This window comes from Lynx rufus, unplaced genomic scaffold (genome assembly GCF_022079265.1).
Source record: "Lynx rufus isolate CCGP_SWC_20201006 ecotype Redwood Valley unplaced genomic scaffold, mLynRuf1.p SCAF_4, whole genome shotgun sequence".
Taxonomy (NCBI): domain Eukaryota; kingdom Metazoa; phylum Chordata; class Mammalia; order Carnivora; family Felidae; genus Lynx; species Lynx rufus.
This window is the reverse complement of record NW_025814856.1, coordinates 116,431,679-116,455,602: the sequence shown is the minus strand read 5'-3', so window position 1 is coordinate 116,455,602 and position 23,924 is coordinate 116,431,679. Positions and strand designations below refer to the sequence as shown.

The following is a 23,924-nucleotide window of genomic DNA, read 5'->3' as shown; positions in this document are numbered from 1 at the left end:
TGCTCAAGTACAAAAACTTTATTTTCAAGTATTTTTCTTCTTATTAAAAGATTTACTTTCTATCAGTGTCCTTGGACTAAGCAGAATACAAAACAATGTAATTTCTGCATCTCTATCTGCCACAAGAACCTCCATCTCAGTATATACCAGCTCCTTCATCTCTAAGTCATCTAAATTTGATCCTCAAGAGCAAATGCAGGCTAACCTTCATCAACTCATAAGAACCATCATAAAGGTGTTTCTATAAAAATAGAAAGTGCCTAGGGCATTTCCAGATAAAGAAGGTAAACTGAAAAAAGGCAATTAACCTCTGTTGACTTTGGATGAAAGAGGACTTCAACCACCTCCATTTTGACCTCAGTCTGGACTTGCTAATTGATTAAGTTCTTATTTCCAGCTTCTCTTTTTTTTTTTTTTTTTAATTTTTTTTTTCAACGTTTATTTATTTTTGGGACAGAGAGAGACAGAGCATGAACGGGGGAGGGGCAGAGAGAGAGGGAGACACAGAATCGGAAACAGGCTCCAGGCTCTGAGCCATCAGCCCAGAGCCTGACGCGGGGCTCGAACTCCCGGACCGCGAGATCATGACCTGGCTGAAGTCGGACGCTTAACCGACTGCGCCACCCAGGCGCCCCTTTCCAGCTTCTCTTAACTCAGGCTAACAATCTTGTGGGAAAAGCACCCTGTGATGGGAACCAAAACTACCCCCTCAAGTATAAGGACTGCCCTGAGCCTGCAAGATTCTGTGTGACTGACCCAAGACACTGATCAAGGAGGCCTTTACTGCCCAACTGTACTACCCACCAACCCCTGTCCCACATTTTCCTTATAAAAACATGAGGCATTTTCAGCACTACGGAGACATTTGGGACACTAGTGCACTGGCTTCTCGGTGTTGGCCTTACTAAAACAAATTCCTTTCTTGTCTCACCACCACCTTTTCTCTGCCCTTGGATTCTGTTAGCGGGGAGCCAAACTTGGTCTGTTGGGGACCCCTGGAACCAGGTGCTCTTGCACCCATGGGTCCCGGCTACATGACCACTCCACCAAAACAGTAACGGTGCTTTTTGCTCTCTTTTTCTTTCTTTCCTTCTTTAAGCATAAATCCACAAGGCCAAGGATAACAGAAGAGACCATAGCAACACAACTCCAGAAGCTAGAAAGCAAAGGGACGAGTGTTAACTGACTTAGAAGCTCTGAAAAATTTGATCTTACAAGAAAAACTAAGAAACAATTCAATGTTCTCCACGGAACCCTACCCTTAAAATGCCCAGGAACTGTTGTTATAGTGGGTACCAGTGAAAATAGGGGTTAAAAAAGGGACTAAAACAGAAGAATTGGGTGAAAATTTATCTATGGAGACATTTGATTCCTAAATTATCTAGAACACTCCCCAACTGGGCAATAGCCCCTCACTCCCTGCAGAAAAGCTGAGGTTCATTTTCTGAAGCCAATGAAACAGCTAAGGGCCTGAGTGCCACAGTGAAAACTGGGGGAGTAAATGAAAATTTACACAGTGAGTGCTGAGACTACCTGTCCTCCCCCAGCCTCTTCCTCTCATTCGGATCCCAGAACAATTGAAGGCCTATACTCTCCAGCAAGATTGGAAGTCCTTCTCTAGGGAATCTGATCAGCTCAAGAAGACCTAAATACACCCATATTTGGGATACCGCAAAGAAACAGACAGTGATAATGTGCAATAGAGTTTGGCCGGACTTTGTCCCTAGTTCCTGGGAGGTAGCCTCTAAATGTTTGGAATTTCCTGAGCGATAAGACTGTCTTTGTTATTCATGATGGGCCCCTGGGACCCCACTGACAGTTTATATTAACAAAGTGACTCAGACTGGGCCCCTAGATAGTTTGTGCTAATGACATGACTCAGGATGGGGACTGGGCATGCCAGAAAGACCAAACTATGTAATTAGAGAGTCGTGGCTTTTCAGTAATGTAAGATGAGTGAGAGGGGCTGGAAAGTGAATTCAACCATCTGGCTAAATCCAATCAATCGTGTTTGCACAATAAAATCCCAATAAAAATCCTGGACACAAAGTTCAGGTGAATTTCCCTAGGTAACAATACTCTTAATATGATCATACACGAATGTGCCAAGAGAGTAATGCGGCCTGATTCCATGGGAAGAAGACAACAGAAACTTTGCCTCTGGAACCCTCTCAGACTTGCCCTATGTGTGTATCCCTTTTGCTGGTTCTGAGTTTCTTTTTGCTATAATAAAACTGTAAGTACAGTCCTTTCAGGGAGTTCCCTGGGCCAATCTAGTGAATTACCAAACCTGAGGGGGTAGTAGAACTGGTCAAAAATGAATGTGGCCTGGGACACCCAAACTTGTGGCTAATATCTGAAGTGAAGGCAGTATTTTGGAGGATATGCCCTTAACCTGTGAAATTTGGCTTAATTCCAGGTAGTTCGTATCAGAAGTCATTACAAATATTAAGGATGCTCCCAAGGAAATGTCCCAGCCAGATCATGCTATAGTGAATACCAACCAACAACTCAACACTTCCCATCAAACTTTAAGTGTCTCATCCTTTAAAAAAGCCTCAGGGGCACCTGATTGGCTCAGTTGGTAGAGCATGTAACTGGATCTCAGAGTTGTGAGTTCAAGTCCCGCATTAAGTATAGAGATTACTTAAAAAGCACAAAATCTTTAAAATAAATGAATGAATGAATAAATAAATATTAAAAAGCCTTCATAGGCTAAGAATCACCAGACATGTTTGGATGAAATGTAAAAATATTTCAGAAAATGTATCATTGACAACATTTGAGAAATAAAAAAAGAGCTCTTAGAAATTAAAAATATGATGGGGCGCCTGGGTAGCTCAGTTGGTTAAGCGTCCCACTCTTGGTTTCAGCTCAGGTCATGATCTCACAGTTCATCAGTTCGACCCCCACATCAGGCTCTTTGATGACGGCATGGAGCCTGCTTGGGATTCAGTCTCTCCCTTTTTCTGCCCCACCCCAGCTCACACTCTCTCTCTAAATAAACATTTAAAAAAATTTTTTTTAAGAAATTAAAAATATGAAAGAAAATAAAAAAGTCCATAAAGAGTTGAAAATAAAGATGAGTAAATATCTCAAAAAATAAAAAGACAAAGAGATGGAAAGTAGGACAGTAAATAAAGGAAAATTTGAGAACCAGTTCATAGGGCCCAAATGCTGAACAACAGAATTTCAGGAAGAATGAAAACAATGGGGAGGATGAAATCAAATAAATAATTTAGGAAAAAATATCCCTAAACCGAAGGATGTAAGTTTCAGGATTTAAAGTGCCCACTGAAGCTTCCTTTTCCCTGTCTCCAAAATCATGGCAGGCAGAAATGCAGATGTTCTGAAGATTTTCATCTTCACTACTACCCAGAATTACTTCAGTGTCAGAACTCTGGGACCAGCCACTCATGTACAGCTGTCCTGAAATCAACAATTTTTTGGATGACAGGAACCAAACATTCTTAGGGTGCTGCAATCCAACATCTAATGTCCTTTTCCAACACAACTGAGTTTGCTGACACAAAAGATAAAATGCTGGTTGTTTTCAAGCTGCAACCTAAAATAATTACCAATCAGAATTTACAAAACAACATTCTTGTTTTATCTGTTAGACTCACCTATAAATTCCCTTTACCAAGCAAGCAGCAAGGCCAGTATTTGCACCAATGTTGTTAAAGGATCAGTAATGGAGAATTTTGATCCCAAATTTCAGAATCTTTTGTGTGATCTAGAAGCTAGGTTGGATACAGTTCTACGAAAATTAGACACTAATTTACCAAATTGAAATTTAAAAAGATGACACATTAAGTATTCTTACACAAACTGATGAGTTCCAGTTTGGGATAGAACAAGCACGTCAGGGAAATAAGCAGATTATTGCAGAAAGAGCCAGTTACTTTAAAGAATTATTTGAAACAACTGCAAGAGTTGTGATTCATAAATAGATATATATCAAGCTTTTGATTAAAGCACTTTAGAATTTAAGTTTCACTAGATTTAGCTCCATCTTAAAATCATTACTTGATGGTTGTAAACAAAATATATCCTTCTTAAGTAGCAGGGTTTACTTAAGGTATATATTTAACATAGATACATCTTAGAAAACCAAACTTTAAAGAAAGTTAAATTCTGATCTCTAGTAAATGTTTTTCTCAAAACATAGTTACTCTTCTGCAAGTAGAGAAAAACAAAAGCCTAATACACTAACAGAAGTTTATCCATGTAAAGGCAGTATGTTCTTTTGAAAGAATGTTCACTTTATTCAAATTAGCATGTTGAAGTAATCTGAGATATAAAGTCTTAGTTTTACACTTGATTGATTATTCTTTGCTATATCTACAGAGAAGTTAAATAAGTGACCATTTTTAGCAATTACAAAAAAGTCTATTCTTTTCAAAATAAATATACAGAAATTTTCTATTTGCTCCCAATATTATTTCAATAATACCATTTTTTTTTTCAACGTTTATTTATTTTTGGGACAGAGAGAGACAGAGCATGAACGGGGGAGGGGCAGAGAGAGAGGGAGACACAGAATCAGAAACAGGCTCCAGGCTCTGAGCCATCAGCCCAGAGCCCGACGCGGGGCTCGAACTCATGGACCGCGAGATCGTGACCTGGCTGAAGTCGGACGCTTAACCGACTGCGCCACCCAGGCGCCCCTCAATAATACCATTTTTAATGAAGTGTTTGAAATGGTTTTAAACTTTTTTTGCAGCAATGATAAAATGTAAAATAAACCTTGTACTCTGACGGCATCAGTGGTAACTTGAATCAACACAGTTATAAATGAATGGATATGTAAACTATAACGGGTGATATCTATGTGGCATTAAGGTAACCTCTGTTGGGTAAAGAAATGAATCCACATTTAAAGGAAATTAGGCCGGGGCACCTGGGTGGCTCAGTTGGTTGAGCGTCCAACTTCAGCTCAGGTAATGATCTAACACTCCATGAATTCGAGCCCCACGTTGGGCTCTGTGCTGACAGCTCAGAGCCTGGAGCCTGCTTCAGATTCTGTGTCTCCCTCTCTCTGCCCCTCCCCTGCTCATGCTCTGTCTCTCTCTGTCTCAAAAAAAAAAATTAATTAAAAAATAATAATAAAGGAAATTAAGCAAAGGGTATAAATAAATGAAAGACTTTCTGTAATTTTTATTTTTAATTCTGACATTTATGAAATTTATATTTGTGAAGGAACTTGCAGGGTATTTGCATAAAGAAGTAATATATCATTTGGTAGAAAAAGGAAAAAATGGTACGGTAGGTATTAGAGTTATACCAGTTGAAAAGTCTGAAAACATTTTGACTATATTGCTTAGGTACAATTATGATTACTTTAAGAACAAATGTATTTGTGGGGTCGCCTAGATGGTTGAGTGTCCAACTTCAGCTCAGGTCATGATCACACGGTTCGTGAGTTCAAGCCCTGCACTGGGCTCTGTGCTCACAGGTAAGAGCGTGGAGCCTGCTTTGAATTCTATGTCTCCCTCTCTCTCTGCACCCCACCCCCCACTCATGCTCTGGCTGTCTCTCTCTCACAAAAATTAAAAAATTTAAAAAAAAATTTTTAGAACCATGTATTTTGGTTTTAGGACTTTCATACCTTGGACAGTATATCCTTATTGGAAGTGGCTGACTTGGTGGAGACCTCTTGAGATGTTGTAGATGATGTGTAGCGACAAACAGAGCATGATCATTATCCTGAGTCACAAATGTTCCATCTCTTAGATATAGGTACTAGTAAAAAATAAACATGAAATTTGGGGGGGAATAAATCAAGTCCAGCACATATGTGAAAGAAATCCAGACCCAGGGACATCATTCTGAAAAATCTCAGAACAGCATTATGGGACTGTGATAAAGATCTCACAAACTTCCAAAAATAAGTCACATATAAAGGGTGAAGAATCAGGGGCACCTGGGTGGCTCAGTCGGTTAAGTGTCTGACTCTCGGTTTCAGCTCAGGTCATGACCTCACCGTTCATGAGATCATGTCTCATGTCGGGCTCCACACTGGCAATGTGGGGACTGCTTGGTATTCTCTCTCTCCCTGTTTCTGTCCCTCCCCTGCTCATGTGCACTCTCCCTCTCTAAAAATAAATAAATTTTAAAAGGTAAAAAAATCGGAGGGGCACCTGGGTGGCTCAGTGGTTAAGCATCAGACTTTAGCTCAGGTCATGATCTCACAGTTTGTGGGTTTCAGCCCCAAGTTGGGCTCTCTGCTGTCAGCTCAGAGCCTGGAGCCTGCTTTGGATTCTGTGTCTCCCTCTCTCTCTGTCCCTCCTCTCTCACACTCTGTCATATCTCTCTCTGTCTCAAAAATAAATATTAAAAATAAAATAAATTAAAAAAAAATTTTTTTTAATTTTAAAGGATAAAGAATCAGAATAGCATTAAATTCTCAAAAAGAACACTGGAAGCTAAGGGGGCAGCGGGGGGAAGCCTTTAAAATCCAACAGAAAACTATTTCCAAACTAGGACTCTATACTTAGTCAAATTTTCAATTAAACATGAGAGTAGGGGGATAAAAAGACCTTTTCAGATATGCAAGGAATCAAAACTTTGACCTTCCTAGTATCTTTCTGAGGAAACTACAAGAATCAGTTCCCCTAAAATGAGGGAGAAACAATAAAGAGGAAGCCACAGGATTCTAGGCAACAGGAGATCCAACACAAGAGAAAGGTAAAGGGATAATTATGTAGGAAGATCCTAGAATAATTTACCACCACAAGCCTAGAGAAGAAATAGTCCAAACCAGAGATCAGAAGGCTCTAGGAAAGATTTCTTCAAGATAAATAATGTGATAAAATACCTTATGTGTCTGAATATACTGGGGGGAGACTTAACAACTGTGGGAGAGTTAGGGTAGAAAACTAGGCAAAGAAACAAAAATCAGTACTTACTAATTAATTCTAGAAGGGGGAAATACAGTTATATGTGAAAGGAAAAGTAATAATGTACTACATGGCTCAGTAATGAATACCACTAACACAGTCATAATAATGCAAACATTGAATATTGTTCTAACCAAAATTATGATGGGAAAATGGCAGGACTATAAGAACACGTGTGTGTGAAAACAGCCTGGGGTGGGTGGGATGCAATTTGGGTTGAAAAAGAAAGCTGAACCCTCACCCTGCACAGTGGGAAGTTAACAGATAAAATTTCTATAATTGAAAAGTCAAGAAGCAGCTCATAGAGCATGTTATTTAGAGGTATGGAGGTAATCACCAAATAAATCAGAAAAAATAATTTAAGATGGCTGGCTGTAAGGAATGGGAAGTTTGAGTACTGTTGGGGGTGGGAAAAACTGCCCTTTTTTATTACCAGACTCATAACACATTTTGATTCTTTAAATACATACATGTATAACTAAAAAAAACCCCACTGAAATAGAGAAAATGCCCACACACTCATATACAAAGTGTTCTATCTCTTCTCTCTCTCTTAAGTCTTAAAGGCAAGTGAGACTACGGCAGGCATACAAAACTTAAAACACAGCAGGAAAAAAAACAAAACAAAACAAACAAACAAAAAAAACACACCACAGCAGGAAACCAGGATGTGAACAGGTGAATGGCAATAAACCATATTGAAGATACGGGCAAATGCTGCTTCTTAGGAGTTAATAGATGTTATACAATTGACGGTCTATACTGGCACAATCAAGAAAATGTAAATATGAACTAAGTGTTATAATAGTATTACAATTATGTACAAGATTTTTTTAGAGATACATATGGAAATATCTAGCAGTGAAATGTCACAATTTCTATAATTTAACTGGTCTTCAAAAATTAGACAAAACAAATTGGTAAAATGTTAATAATTGTTAAATCTAGGCAACAGATATATAGTATTTATCATAGTTTCTATTTGTCAGTATATCTGAAATTTTTCATAGTAAAAAGCCAAGAAAAATTTACTCTGTAAAGACCTATGCATGAAGTGATGAGTTAGATTTCCTTCCATAACTATCTTTAAATGGGAAGAAGTTGAAGAGGAGAAAACGAGGAATAGTCCATGGTTATCTTACCATATCCTGCCATAGAAGCGCCATTCTCAACATCCACTGCGTTCTTATTTTCCTCTGCTAGAGCTTTAACATATCTTTTGCTTAAATCTAGTATTTGTTCACGTAACTTGACACTGCTTTGATGTCTTGGTTGTTGAAAAGTATAGTGCAGTAACATCAATCCCCAAATGAGTCCGAATACAAGCAACAGTAAACTCAATTTCTGGGACATAGTTTTTCTTGAAATTGTAAAAATCATTTCTGATGAAGAAAACAGACTCAAATGAAGAGTGGTAACTGGATGTAAGCCACCAAACAATCAAGACTTTTGAAAGAAAAAAAAAATCTCCTCCTCTAATACTGTGTATTCTTCATCTTCAGCAAGGTTGCCTCCAACTCTCAATTAACTCTGTAAAATTGAAAAGAGAAAAGTTGATTAGTCTTAACCTATACCAGCAACAGAATAGACGATGATAGATTTAAGAGATTCTAAAAGGGGCGCCTAGGTAGCTCAGTCGGTTTAAGTGTCCAACTTCGGCTCAGATCATGATCTCCCAGTTTGTGGGTTGGAGCCCTGCATCAGGCTGACAGCTCAGACAGCCTGCTTCAGATTCTGCGTCTCCCTCTCTCTCTCTGCCCCTCCCCCAACTTGTACGCATGCTCTCTCACTCCCTCTCTCTCAAAAATAAACATTAAGAAAGGAAAAAGAAAATACTCCCTTAAAAAAAAAAGGGAGATTCTATAAATCATCGTGATTTGAAACTACATCATTTCTCTGACAACTTTCTCCACCATTATGCAAGCTTTCAAGGCTTTTATCAGTTTCATTTACATTGCTCTTCAAAAATAGAAATAAATGTCCATTAATTGAAATGTCACCATGGTCACAAAATTCTCTGAATGACTTGTCATTTGTAACTAAAACTATGGACATATAATAAGATTTACAGTAGCCTATTCAAATATAAATTACCCAACTGTATAAAAGCTATTCCTCCTCCTCCTCCTCTTCCTTAAAAAAAAAAAAGGCAGATACCAAAGTGAAAGTTAGAAAATGTGGAAAGGTGAGGGGCGCCTGGGTGGCTCAGTGGGTTGAGTGTCTGACTTCAGCTCAGGTCATAATCTCGCAGTTTGTGAGTTCCAGCCCCACATCAGGCTCTGTGCTGACAGCTAAGAGCCTGGAGCCTGCTTCGGATTCTGTGTCCCACTTTCTCTGCCCCTTCCCCACTCATGCTCTGTCTCTCTCTGTCTCTCAAAGATGAATAGACGTTTAAAAAAAAAAAAAAGAATTAAAAAAAAAGAAAAAGAAAATGAGGAAAGGTGAAACCCACAAGAATATGACAATATTTGGAAATGTCACTAGAAAATGTTACTAATGGCAAGGAGATCATCCTGAGCATCCGACCTAAGATGAAAAATAAGTTACCATTTCTAAGTTTCTACTTCTAAATTAATGCCAGGCATAATGACAAGTGCTAAAACAGGTTCGAAAATTTATCTATGTTTCCAAATCTGCAATTTTAAATTTTAAATGCTGCAAATATACTTTTATAATTTAAAGAAAAATTGAAAGGTTATCTATACTTCAATTTTTTTTTTTCAAGAGAGAAAATCCCAAGCAGACTCCACACCATCAGCGTGGAGCTCTACATGGGGCTCAAACTCACAAACTAGGAGAACGTGCCCTGACCCAAAATCAAGGGTTGGACACTTAAAGGACTGAGCCACCCAAGTGCCCTTGTACTTCAATTAAAAAAAAGGTGACAATCATGGAATGTAGAAAGACCTGGAGAGTAATAATGTGTATGAATCACCAAAGTGTCCAGCAAAGAAAACTCTTCAATTATAGCTAATGGAATAAAATTCTTTACATAGAAATACATCTGGAGTCACAGCTTAATGAAAATAATCCTTAAGAACTTTTTTAACTTTCAGCAGTATGGGCAAATAAAACATACCTACTTTAATCCACTTAAATAGGGTCTACTCACATAGGTGAACTAATAAAATCTAGTTTGAGGGTAAGACTAGAATTCAGTAAAGGTAAACTCTGCAGAGCATTTAATTACTTTTGACAGATGTTTACTGAGCCAACACACATCTTAGGCACTATGGCTCTGCCCTAAAATCTTGCTTTCCAGCACAGATGCTTTCAAAACTTTTTTTAAATAATAAAAATAAAGAATATCTTTTAATCTTATGTAAAAAATCCAAATACAAAACTCTGTCTCTAGATGTGAGTGTGTTCAGATATGTGTAAAGAGGGGTCTTCTACCCTGGCAATCAACCTGTCCAGTTCAGAAAACTTCCACTGTTTCTTCCTCCTACCCTGCCACCCAGTCCCTGATATACGTCTAATAAATTCTGGGCCTCCAAAGTTTGCCGAACACCCATCTACTCTTGTTGAAATGTGCCCATCCTGCCAAACCTCACTACAAGCATCACTACACCACTCACTGGGCATACTAATTACTATAAGAAAGTAAAAACCGCATTAAAAATTAGAAATTGACTCCTTTTCAAATTTTCTTCTATTTCTGCCTATTTCTTTAGTTATCATACAAAGAATAAATAAATCTCTTCAGATCTTACTGAAACATCACTATTCATATCAATACTGGATTACTAAACATTGCTTAGCAAAGTCAAGTAAATGTAACCCTATGTTTTTTCTACAGAAATTTTACATTTGAGATTAGAAAGTGGAAGTTCTGGATTCCCCAGCAAAATTTTAAAAGAATATTCCTCACACGTCTATTAAATATATTATTCCTTAGAGATTTTTCTTCACTGGTTCAGATGTCTTTTTAAGTCTGATCTGTGTGCCACGTTATCTGACCTACCACCAGCAGAGGACCAAGCAGGTCCTTCCGAAGCAGTCACAATAGGGTTCTAAAGATGACATGGTAACAAAATCAGAAAAGTGACATCACTGGAGAATTAAGAGCATAGACTCCTAGGTATTTTGGCAAATGAAGGTTAAAATGACAGCCTGGAAAGTTTCAGGTCACTATACATCTCTAAGGCCAAAACGGAAGATACCCAATCCAGAGGCAAAGAGGGTAGTTCAGTTAAATAACAGCAACAGCCTTGCTACAATCACTTACTTTGTACCAGATTCTGCTTTAACTAAATTTTCACAACTCCTACACTAAGAATGTTTTCACTTAGCAGGTGAAAAAAACTGAGGCAAAGAGAAGTTAAATAATTTGTCCAAGGTCATACAACTGGATAGAGATAAGATGGTAGAGACAAGATTCAAAGCTCAGGCTCTGAACCTCTGCCCCTCTTTTGCAGGAATGGCAATAAAATAGTAACAGCAGAAACTGCAGCCATGAACAACTACTGAGTTCTTATAAAGTAAATACTTCACAAGGGCTATTCCATTCATTATCTGCAATAACCTCAAAAGAAAGTTGTTATTCTCCCATTAAAGATGATCACATTAAAGCTTAGAGAGGTGGTTAACCTAAGATTTTTACACAGGCAACTCACCTTGCCTGAACTTTGGCAAGAGCTCCAAGTTCAGAATGTATACCTCCATTCGGGGTCTGTCCTTTCCTTTAAAAGAGGTCCTTAAACTCAGCCCTATTAGAACTCCTAAGTTTTACGGAACTCCAATAAAATGACAAATCACAGGACTGTAAAAACATTAGGCAGAGAACAGGAGATTGGCAGAGGAAGGAGGGGATGAAAGTCAAACACACGGAGTCTAATCTCTAAGAGATAAAGTCCTTCCGGTTAGGTACAAGCTGAACAATGAAAGCTGCACACCACCACGAACTTTGACTAAAGGATGAGTGGCAGTACCAACACCAGACACAGAGAGAAAACACTGATGGTGGACAAGACAGAACATTAGCTAAGTAGAATATGCCCCCAAAGTAATAAATCCCAAAGAAAAAGAAAACCTAGTCTAAACCTAGTGTTTCTCAGTGTGGCAGGCCCAAAGACAAATAAAGAGCCCCTTATTCCTCCATATTAACTGTATACCATCTGACTATGAAATTCAGAGAAGCCTACTAGGAAGGTCTTCATAGCCTTGACTCTCCTTAGAAGGTGTCTGGCTCATTACTGCCCACAACAAAATTAAAGCACACCATCTCAGAGGGAAGTCAAGAAGCTTTATAGGGACTACTATACTAAATTCTTCATATGCTTTATAACTTGCTTGTGTTTGTTACGTGTTTTTCTTTCTTTAAGTTTATTTATTTATTTGAGAGAATGAGAGTGAAGGAGAGGCAGAGGGAGAGGGAGAGAGAGAATCCCTAGCAGGCTCTGCACTGTCAGCACAGAACCCGATATGGGGCTCAAACCCAAGAACCGTGAGATCATGACCTGAGCCAAAGTCAGATGCATAACATGCATAACTGACTCGGCCACTGAAGCGCCCCTGTTACACATTTCTCTATCTTGATAAGAAGTTAAACATTTAACATAAAAAGTGTTTGTTTTTGAGAACCGCAAAGAGGTGAGAAGTTAGGAACTGTTAATCCCACTCGACACTAGGGAACTAAAGAAGGACACCAAGGAGTGTGGGAGCTACTAGGGAAAAAAGACACCCTGGAGCCTTCTCCAAGTAAAAAAGATGGCTGGGAGCCAGCTTATACCTGACAAACTGACAAATGGCTGAGTAGTTCAAAGGCACAAGAGGATTCTCTGAAACTAGCCAAGAAGGCCTGAAAGCTATTCTAAGGGTTCATTTCCATAAGTAATTCCAAGCAAGCCCAGCAGAGGTGACTAAGATTCCCAAAAGGATACAATTATGCCTTTGGTCTCTCCTCAGTATGCTATACATTAAAAGCACCTGGAGAGTTTTTAAAATATCCCCATGCCAGGTCACACCCCATACCAATTAAATTAGAATGTCTAGGAGGTGGGAACCACACATCCATTTTTGTTTTTTAAAGAGCCCTAAATTATTCCAATGTGCATCAAAGTCTGGGAACCACTCTCCAAATCTCAAGTTTCTTCATGAAGCAGCAATGAGAGCTACACTCATTGTAGCTCTAGGACCACTCATTGTAGGACCACTAAATTCAATGTTGCAAGTCGGTTCATCAGGTGTAACAGAGGCTGCTTACTTGGACCTACCTATAATGATCCTAAAGAGGAAGGGGTAAGGGGGAGAAAAAACAGGTATCTTTGTTGTAACCCAAGTCGCTTCTGCCAGGGCAAGCTAAGTCCTATATTTACTAGGCGAGGCAGAGGTGGACTGAAGAGAAAATAACTTCTATCAGTACCACTTTAGTCCCTATGATCAACAGGAATATACTGTTCTGTTCCCTGAAAGATATTTTTTGTGATGCCATATAGAAAGAAAAAAGCAGACAAGAAGACTTTAGTTGTTTCGCAACTAAAGGTAATTTACTTTAGTAGTTCTAAAGAGAAATTATTCTTAGACTCAATCTTCAGGAAAGAAAAAGGAAAAAAAGGGAAGGGTTTAAAATCTCCTGTCTGGGCAATGTTCAAAGCTGCAAGTGACTAAGAAACTTGCATTCTGAACATCCCCTATGTTTTTCTAGGTTTCACGTAAGGATCCAGCTCCTGGAAGGCCACCTAAGTCACGATGAGGTAATTACTAGACCTAAAAGGCCTACATTGTCACTAAGAACCTATGGCTACCATCTAGCACAGTATTTATTAGAGTCCTTTCTCAACCAAAATAGTATATACTCTAAAAACTTTGAGTCCCAAATTCTAGGCCACCATATTAACTGTCTACCAATGACTAAAAAGTCAAATGTCATATTTGGCCCAAATAGTTTTTAAAGGAAAAAAAAAAATCATCACCTTCATCATTATTTTGACCTAAGACAGACTCAATATTTTTAGTAGTCCCAGGGGAAAGTTCTTGCCCCACTGCAGAAATTACAAAAGGCCCAAAAGCAGAAGAATGAAGGAGAGGAGACATACTTAAAACGAAATATCTGTAGAGCACTGTATATGAAGAGGGAGCAGAGTGTGGTCCAGATATCACCTCTCCAACTAGATTCCTGCAGCTCTTTCTCGAGTGGGTTCCCAGATTCCTCTCCAACCCCACTTCAGGCCACTGTCCTCAGAGCAGCCAAAATGTTCTTTTAAAAACAAGTCATGACTTGAATAGTCACAATTTGAATGGTTCTCAAAGGAGATATGCAAATGAACAATAAGCACATGGAAAGATGCCCAAATCTCTAATCACTAAGGAAATGCAAATTAAAACCACAATCAGATACCACTTCATACACATTATTAAGATTATATGAAAGGCATCAGAGTATACCACCCCAAAATATGCCACATTGGTTTAAGGATTATTTTGAAGTGAAGATGACTAAGAAACAGCAGATGCAGGAAGGGTTCCATGCCCTTCACTCCCCCTTTCTTCCTAAAAGCAAGACATGGATTTCCCACCAGAAATGTGAGAACATTCTTACCAAGGGAGACAGGGAGTTGAGGCTGAGATGAATCTGTACAAACACATCTTAAACAACCCTTGTCTTCAGTTAGTTTCCCCCATATATTTACCTTCTCACAATTTACTACTTCTAGAAGCTAAAACTCCTTTTCCTTTGTCTTGTCAGATCTCCACAATTTACGGTTCTTTGGCTAAATGATACATAAGCTCTCTCAGGCCTAACCACTTCTTTAGAGTTTTCATTTCATTTCTGTGATGCTCTCATTTGCATATGAAATAAACCTTTTCTTCCTGTTAATCTGTCTTTTGTCAGTTTAATTTGCAGAGCCCTGGATACTGAACCTAAGAAGGTAGGGTAAAAAGTTTTCTTTCCCTATAACTATTACTAAAACACACACACACACACACACACACACACACACACACACACACACACAAATGTTAGTAGCTGTGGAGAAATTGGAACCCTTGTGCACTGCTAGTGGGAATGAAAAATGGTGCAGCCACTGTGGGAAACAGTGTGTCAGTTCCTAAAAAAAATTAAACACAAAATTACCATATAAGCCAGCAATACCACTTCTGGGGATAATCACAAAAGATTTGAAAGCAGGGACTCATAGATACCGGTGCACCTATGTTCACTGTAGCATTATTCAACAATAGCCAAAAGGTGGAAATAACGCAAGTATTCAAAAATGAACAAATAAACAAAAGGTGGTATATACATACAATGGAATAGTACTCAGATTTAAATGGGAATAAAATTCTGATACAAGCTTCAACATGGATGAACCTTCAAGACATCATAGGAAGGGGCATCTGGCTGGCTCAGTGGGTGGAGCATACGACTCTTGGTCATGAGTTCAAGCCCTGCATTGGGCATGGAGCCTACTTTAAAAAAATAATAATAATAAAAATTAAAAAATAAGTTAATAAACCAGACACAAAAGGACAAACATTGCATGATTTCACTTATGATAGGTACTTAGAACAGTTAGATACATAGAGACAGAAAGTAGAATGGTAGTTAACAGAGGCTGAGGGAAAGGAGGAGGGTGGATAGGAGAATGGAGAGTTATGGTTTAAAGTTTAAGGTATAGGGGCGCCTGGGTGGTTCAGTCGGTTAGCGTCAGACTTCAGCTGGGATCATGATCTTGCGGTTTGTGAGTTCGAGCCCCGCATCGGGCTCTGTGCTGTCAGTTCAGAGCCTGGAGCCTGCTTCAGATTCTGTGTCTCTCCCTCTCTCTGCCCCTCCCATGCTCGTGCTCTGTTTCTTGGTCTTTCAATAATAAATAAACATTAAAAAAATCTTTTTTAAATAAATAAAGTTTAAGGTATAGAGTTTTACTTTGGGATGATGAAAAAGTTCTGGAGATGTATAATGGTGATGGTTGCACAACACTGTGAATGCATTCGATGCCCCCAAACTGTACACCTAAAAACGGTACATTTCATGTTACATATTTTTTACCACACACACACGCACACACACACACACAAAATCATATCACATCACTCCCGTTTAAAACCCCTTCAACAATTTCCCACTGCACTTAGAATAAAATTAAAACTCTTTACATCAGGCCACAAGGCCCTGCAAAATCTGACTTCTGCCCTTATCTCTTGTGTACTAATCGCACACCACTTCCACCTTGCCCACTGTGCTACAGTCACACTAGGCAAGACTAACCAAATTCTTTCTAACCTCAGGGTCTATATACAACTACTCTTCACCTGCTTGGAATGCTCTCCCAGCCAGCTTGTTCCTTTTCATCTTTCAGTATTTAGCTCAAATGTCGCCTCTTCAAAAAGTAACACTCCCACTCCTGCCCCACCTCCAGCCTCAAGGTACGCCATATGAAACTACATATTCTATCTTTAAAACCTTGAGCAAGTTATTTTATCTCCCTAGACCCTGATGTCCTCATTTATGTAATGGGGACAACAGTAATTACCTAATATTAATAAAGATAAATGGCACCCCATACTACTCGATATACACTAACATTTATTAGAGTCAGGCACTACTGCAACAATGCCACTAATTCTTGATAATCTGAGGAGTGTGAGTTAATACAGGAGATATTTTACTAAACCCAAATAAAACTCCTCTGATTAGCTCTCATGGCCCTCCATAATCCAGTCCCCAAAGGCAAATTTATTTCCCATTAGTCAAAAAAATATTTCCCCCAATCAAGCCACTATTCTCACTCTCATACAATAATAATAATACCTTACATTTATATGTATTTTTATTTATGAAACATGCTTCCTTATATCCTCTCATTCAGTAAGTTAGCAGCTATCAGAGAGGCTGCAGGCTTGAACAAGTTTCCACTCAGAATTTGTGGACAACATGAAATACTTCATTGATACTAGTCCCTGAAGAACTATCCAGTCCTAAAAGATGGCATAATGGCATACTGTTGGTGGCAAGAGTTCATCTTCTAAATAGCCTAAAATGAGACTAGAGTATCTGTTTAAATGCTTAGCCAGAAGGATTTCAAATCCTCATCACCTTATTGTAGTCCATGCTGATCTTTTTTCTTTTTTTAAGTAGGCTCCACAGCCAGTGTGGAGCCCAACGCAAGGCTTGAACTCAGAACCCTAAGACCTGAACTGAGATCAAAAGTCAGTCACTTAACTGACTGAGCAACCCAGGTGGCCCTAAGCTGATCTTCTTCTAACTCTCCCAGCATATTACTTTATATCAGCTGATTTTACACATCACATCTTCTCATCTAGTCATGAGCCTTGTCCCATCAATCCCAGGTTCCTAAGGACAAGAGTAACAGGTCCTCCACTGCTGCCACAACTCCCAGAGCCCAAGGAACAATCAGTAGAACTACTCTATAATTTCCTTTAAGCCCATCCCTGAGCCCAACCCCACCTTCTCCCAAGCAGCAATGTGACCTCCCTGCAGTGATTTTGGTGGGTAAAGGGGCAGAAAAGATGGAAGTTTTGAGATAAAATTGAAGTATCTTCAATTATCCATTTGGGCGCTGGAAGGACTTGAGAAGAAATCTAACCTAATCCCCTGATATTTCACATGAAATAAAACCCAGGGATGTGAAGTATCTTACCTAAAATGAGACAATTAGTGGCAGAAAGTGTATTGGTCTATAACACAGGTCCTGACTTACTATTTAGGTTTTCTCTATACCACACTACTTTCTTTACCTCCACTAGGAAGGCTAGGTTTGTAAATACTGAATGAATTGTAACATTAAATGAAAGCCTGTTCTCTGTTCTCATGGCATTTAGGGCAATGATCCTAAAATTCTGAAATTTTACTTAAATCTGAAATAACTACTCATTAAATTATCAAGTAGGCACATTAAAGTTTCAAATACACCTCATTCCCATAACTCAAAGTATTACAAAGTTGCTACAAGACGAATTTAGGAGGGGCACCTGGGTGGCTCAGTTGGTTAAACCTCTGACTCTTGATTCTGGCTCAGGTCATGATCTCATGGTTTGTGAGATGGAGCCCCGCAACAGTTAGTCTCTTTCATCTCTGTCCCTCCCCCAACTAATGCCATGTGTGCTCTCTCTCAAAATAAATACATAAACATTAAAAAAAAAAAGGATTTAAGAAGTCTTAAAGCTTAGGTTTTTTTACATAAGCAAACAACAATGGAAAAATATATGAAGTAAAGCACAGATAAATATAAGGTCTTCTGGATGGAGACACCTTCACAATGACCAGCCAAGCACTGATAGGAAAAAACATTTTTCCAGAAAAAAGAATTTGGGGGAGAGGAAGGCTGCATAAAGGTGTAGGCTCAAACACAACTTTTGCTATATGAAGTTTCATTTAAAGCATGAAAGAACTGGGGTACCTGGGTAGCTCATCAGCTAGGCATCTGACTTCGGCTCAGGTCATGATCTCACGGCTCGGCTTGTGAATTTGAGTCCCTGTCGGGCTGGGCTCTGCACTGACATCTCAGAGCCTAGAGTCTGCTTAGGATTCTGTGTCTCCCTCTCTCTCTCTGCCCCTCCCCCGCTCACACTCTGTCTCTCCTTCAAAAATAAATAAACATTTAAAAAAATGTTTTTAATAAAATAAAGCATGAAAGAACTTGCTTGGTTTATTCATTCATTTGCTCCCTTATTTATTCACAACGTTTATTGAAGTACCTACTATGTGCCAGAAACTGGAGATGTGAAAGGTGAAACAAGACGGGATTCTTTTTCTTCTGGAGATTACGTTTTAGTTGGAGTGAGACAATAAACAAACACAGAAACAAGTTAAATTCAGCTTGTCACAAACTGCTATGGAGAAAATAAACAGGGTGATGTGAGGATATATGAGGAGTCTATGTGAAGTATCAGGTCAAGAAAGCCCCATTAAGGAGGTCTCATCTGAGAAAGAAGAGGAAGTAGAGTCTGGTTCCAATTTCCTTCCAACGAAAACCTTTAGAATTCTTTTCTGACCAGAATCTTGGGAGCAGGCAGTAAATTCCTTAATCTTAGCCTCCTCAGTACAAACAAATGAGAATGGGAGGGATCCTAGTCCCCAGCATGGAATGGTTTGGTTTGGAGAAATCGTCCAAAGTGAACAGAAGGAAACCCACAAGCAAAGAAAGTTCAGTGTTCTCCTTTCTTATAAGAATGGCAGTTCCAGTGTTTGGTAATATACAGTAATAGTAATAATCTGATATGGCGATCTTTGCACAAAAAAATATATCCCCATTGGCATTTTCTAACATATGAAGGGGGCAATGTGGTAAGATGGGGTACGGAATACAGTCTAGGTAGCAATCTACCAGTGTATTAAGTTACAATTGTTATTAAGCATTTTAAATACAAATTTTCAAACTCTAAAATATTCCTTGTTAAAGGGCATAAAGGTAGAAAAAGAAAAACATAGGGAAACTTTTTTCTTAGTTCTCACATTTATTACAGGCCTTGATGTCTCTACTCCAATGTACAAGATCTTTGGAGATTTGGAGATCTGTAAGTCTCCAAAGATCTGTTCAAAGTTCTATTATTCCATTTACCAAATAACAAACATGTAAACAGGTAGATATTTAAGCAATTTTTTAGTGGTTTCTCCCTAGCCAGGGAACTAAAGACAAATATATTAGTCCAAATTATTACTATGGTAAAGACAGAGGATCAATGAGTATTGAAACTATAACACTCATTTTAAGGAAAAGGAAAGTGAAGCATAAAGAGGACTGATGATTACCCAATGGCAAAAAAATGGGGGGAAATTAGACAAACTCTCAACCCAGGACCCCCGTGTTTTTCAAAAGCAAGGAACAAAACTCAACAGTTTGCAAATGGCGCTTCAAAAAAAAAAAAAAAAAAGATAAAATAGAAGCCATCAAAGTAGACTGTATCCACTGCAGATTTTTGTTTTACATCAGTTTTCTTTCAGTTATATACCTATTTTTTTTCATACACAGACACACGCATGCACGCACACACAGTTTATTTATGGAGTCTTGACATAAAAAAGATCTCTTGCTATGGGTTGCAGTCAAAAATTTTCAAAACACTTTATTTCACACTACCTGTCTTAAATACTTGCTTCTATTTCTTATATAAACACTGCAATAGCAACATTAAAAACCATTAATGGATGGTAATCCTACCTAAAAAAATCTGCCCTTCAAATACGGTTTTTGCATTTACTCAGTGCTCTTGCTTTTTGCACTCTTTATGACTAGAGCTCAAGTAACCATCAACAGCAATAGTAGCGACTAGCAAGCAGAGAAGCTCTCACTCAGCTAAAGGTGCTATGAGAGGAAAAGAGAGGATAAAATAGGCAGAGAGAGAAAAAATAGGACCTGAAGTCCCTGGGTGGGGAAAAACACATATTTTGGAACAATGCTGGGAGGTCTGACCAGAGCAAGCCACCCCCCCCCCAACCCGCTTAACATCTCTCTTAAGAATGTAACAGACACCACCTACTCCCCCTCAGGTTTCTCTCAAGAATTTGACAAAAGACCTGGCTGAAAATAAGTAGACCATAAAACCTACGACCCACAAGGAAAGATTTGGCCACAGACCACCCCTCATACAATGGAAACAAGGCAATCAGGAATGGACAACCCAGCACCTAGAATTGTTCAGCCAATAAGGGTAGAGCTTGAGAGGATCAAGGGGGAAGAGGGTGGGGGGCGGCGACCAGAACCTTATAAAACAAGGACCCTTGCCTATTGTCGGTGGGCATTCACTTCAAATGCCCCCTCTCTGTAAGAGAGCTTTCCTACTACTCTTACTTTCTAATTTTACACTCTAATAAACTTTTGCCCGCTGCTCATTTTGTGTCCACCTCTTCTTTCTTCAAAGTGGTGAGACAATGAACCCCGGGTATTTAGGTAAAAAATCCTGCAACGGTGCCACAAGAATCAGTGCCTATTAGTTTCCTAAGGAATTTACAGTTAGAGAAGCACATATTCTTTACAAAAAGACATGGTGTGTTTACCAGAACTCAGAGGTTCAGACAATTCCCTCCAAAAAAAAACTCAGAAATAAGTCCTCCATAGACTTGACCTCAGAATATAACTTTAGGGGGAAAGGCCCATTCTTAAAATATTTTTTCTACATAATATTGCCAGAGGCTAATATCTAGGGAAAAGCATTAACATAGGACACAGCCATCCACTACTAATTAGGTCTAAAATTTAAAATGAGAACTGCCTTGGGGCACCTGGCTGGCTCAGAGGAGCATGCAACTTTTGATCTTGGGATCTTGAGTTTGAGCCCCACATTGGGTGTAGACATTAGTTTAACAAAATAAATTATTTTTAAAAATAATAAAATAAAATAAAATAAAATGTGGACTGCCTTGAGAGAAGCTACACTAAAATTCCAGGTGAGATATAGAAACATATCTCAAGATATCAGATTGTTTTTAGATGGCATATTTGGGATTAAAGAGAGAAGACAATAGCTCTAAAGAGTACAAAGATAAAAGAAAATGGGTAAAGTAATTCAAGGTTAAGAAGAGCAAACGTTAGGGCAAAAGGGAAACTACTCAATCACTATGCCACAGCAAAAGTTTAATCTAAAATATATTAGGCAGTGCCATATATTTCAGTCACCTGCCCACAGCCTCAGCCAATCATGCTTTGTGCCACATGAGCCCACATCCCCTTCCACAGCTAACTAGACTACCACTGGGCACCTTTGCTTGAGGCTTTGGGGAAAAAAGAACCCCTAGGAAAACAAGGATGTTGGGAATAGAAGCAAAAAGGGAAAGAATTCACAAAAAGAAACAATGATGTTTGATCAGAATTGACAAACTAGAGTTAAAAAGAAATAGGCATAATAAGTAAACAGGCAATGAGTAAAATAAAAGATACACAGTAGAGTGGAAGAGAACTAAGCATGTCAAAAGTGTAAACAACACATGGGCAGTTCATGAAAGAATGAACTCGTCAATAGAGATTCTTATTTGTGGCAGCTTTCTAGTTCCTACGTGTGTATTCCTCAAGCTGGGGCGGGGAGGTGGGGGGAAGGCAGGGAGTGGACCCTAAGACACAAATATATGACTAAAAGAGCTTATACTAATTTGTTCCATGCTAAAAAGAACATCTAAAAATCTTTTTCATTTAAAGTCTGGAATCAGAACAATTCACTATGTCAGGCATGAGGAAAACGAGGAACACAAAGGAATATAAGGTTATACAGATCGTGCCAGAGCTAGGACAAAAAATAAGGTCTCCTATTTCCTTAGTCCATTACTCTCTCGTCCTACACTGCACTAAAACCAACATAAACACTTTTTTTTTTCAAAATGAGTATTTTTGCCACATATTTTTAAATGACTCAGAAATCTGTATATACATATGTCCTGTCCCACAGTTTAAGTTTTCCCTTTACTTACTCTCTAGCTCTCTGTTATCCTTATGAAGTACATTCATTAGACTTCTCCTTCTTGAATTTTTTAAAATGCATCAGTCACTAAAGACATGACACAGAAAATTTATCAGGCCCGACTAGCTTTTCTCTCGCTATACCTGTACATTCAAAAACAGCATTCCCCAAGGCATATTACTTCACATATCACACAAAAGTGTTTGAACCCAAACTAGTACAGAACATTTTCTTTTCTTTTTTTAATGTTTATTCATTTATTTTTGAATCAGAGTGAGCAAACAGGGAAGGGGCAGAAAGGGAGAGGGAAAGACAGAATCCCACGCAGGCTCTGCACTCGAACTCACAAACTACAGGATCATGACCTGAGCTGAAATCCAGAGTTGGCCTCTTAACCCACTGTGCCACCCAGATGCCCCAAAATAGACATTTTCGATGAAAAAAAAAAAAATCAACTAAGGACCATAAACATTTCCTTAAAGAAAAACTCATCGCCAATGTTAGTAAGTAGCAGGAGAGAACAGTGCAAGAACCAAATCTATAGAGGGACTAATGTGAAACGTTCCAAATCCCTCCTTATGAATTTTACTGCACTCATTGAAGATGTTCTGCGAAGGAAACTGCCACTTGCAAACAAAATTCCCTAAGGGGGAAAATTACTAACCAGTGGGAAAGTGTAGACAGAGAGGTGGAAAAAAGTTGACGTAGGGTAAAGGTGGTGAAGCCCCACGTCAGGACTGCAGAACACCTAGATGCTTACCCTGCTGAGACAAACACTTAAGCTCCTCTAAAGAGTCTCCCAAAGGACACAACTGGGGGGGGGGGGGGAGTGCGCGGGGAGGGGATGGTGAATAAGTCCTTGTATCTCCAGAGCTGATCCACAGAAAAGCAGAGTCATCAATTTCCTAAGAACATTCTCAGCCATCTTAAAACAGTGGAAATGAAGAAGACAGCGTATTGTAAAGAATACCTTGCTTAGGTTTAAGGTGAACAAAGTATAAAGTGAAGAATACACAATCTAGGGTACAAATGATTAAACAAAGAAAAGCACAAAACTCATAAATCCAGAGGCCACTTCAGTGTAACTAATGCAAGTATCATATTCAAAGGACTTTTCGTCATATGAATTAATGGCGTTGTAAGCATTATTATTTTTTTATTCCAACTTAAAGGTGTGTTTTGTTATCTCCATTTGACTGCCGAGAAACCTTTAATTAACCAAGGTCACAAAGCCAGGCAGTGACTCGATCAGGATGGAAATCCGGGTTGTCTGAGCCACTCTTAGAACCGCTTTCGAGTACAAGTCACAGTCAACACGGCAGTTTAAGTTCATCCTTACCAGTCACCCAGCTGCTGAGTTTGAAGAGGGGGTAAAAAAGGGGCATTTGACTTTCTCCCTCAAAGTAGAACACAGCTGAGCTGTCAAAAGCAGAAAAAGAAGTGAGTGCGGCTGCCCCGCGGACGCTCCATCCCTGCACCAGGTCCATCGCTCCCCCGCGCCAGTGGCCACGGGACCGAGCCCGCCCCGCTCAGATCAAGCAGCCTGAGCCCCGCTCGGTTCTGCGCCCGGGGCCGACGGGGCCACAGCTGTCAGACCCGGAGGGACAGGGACAAAGAGCCTCCACAGCCGCGGGCTACCGGTCGATCCCGAGCCTGGTCTCTGCGGAC

General features: G+C 39.2%; 1 protein-coding gene across 1 annotated transcript in view; it reads right to left on the bottom strand.

Annotated features, from left to right (window-relative positions):
- The window catches only part of CCDC126 (coiled-coil domain containing 126), a 39,643-nt gene that overhangs the window by 15,330 nt on the left and 389 nt on the right, over window positions 1–23,924 (bottom strand). The window contains exon 2 of the mRNA XM_047097125.1: window positions 8,045–8,432. Within this exon, the coding sequence (XP_046953081.1) occupies window positions 8,045–8,282 (238 nt within the window). The 5' untranslated portion in view covers window positions 8,283–8,432. The remainder of the gene's footprint in view (window positions 1–8,044; window positions 8,433–23,924) is intronic.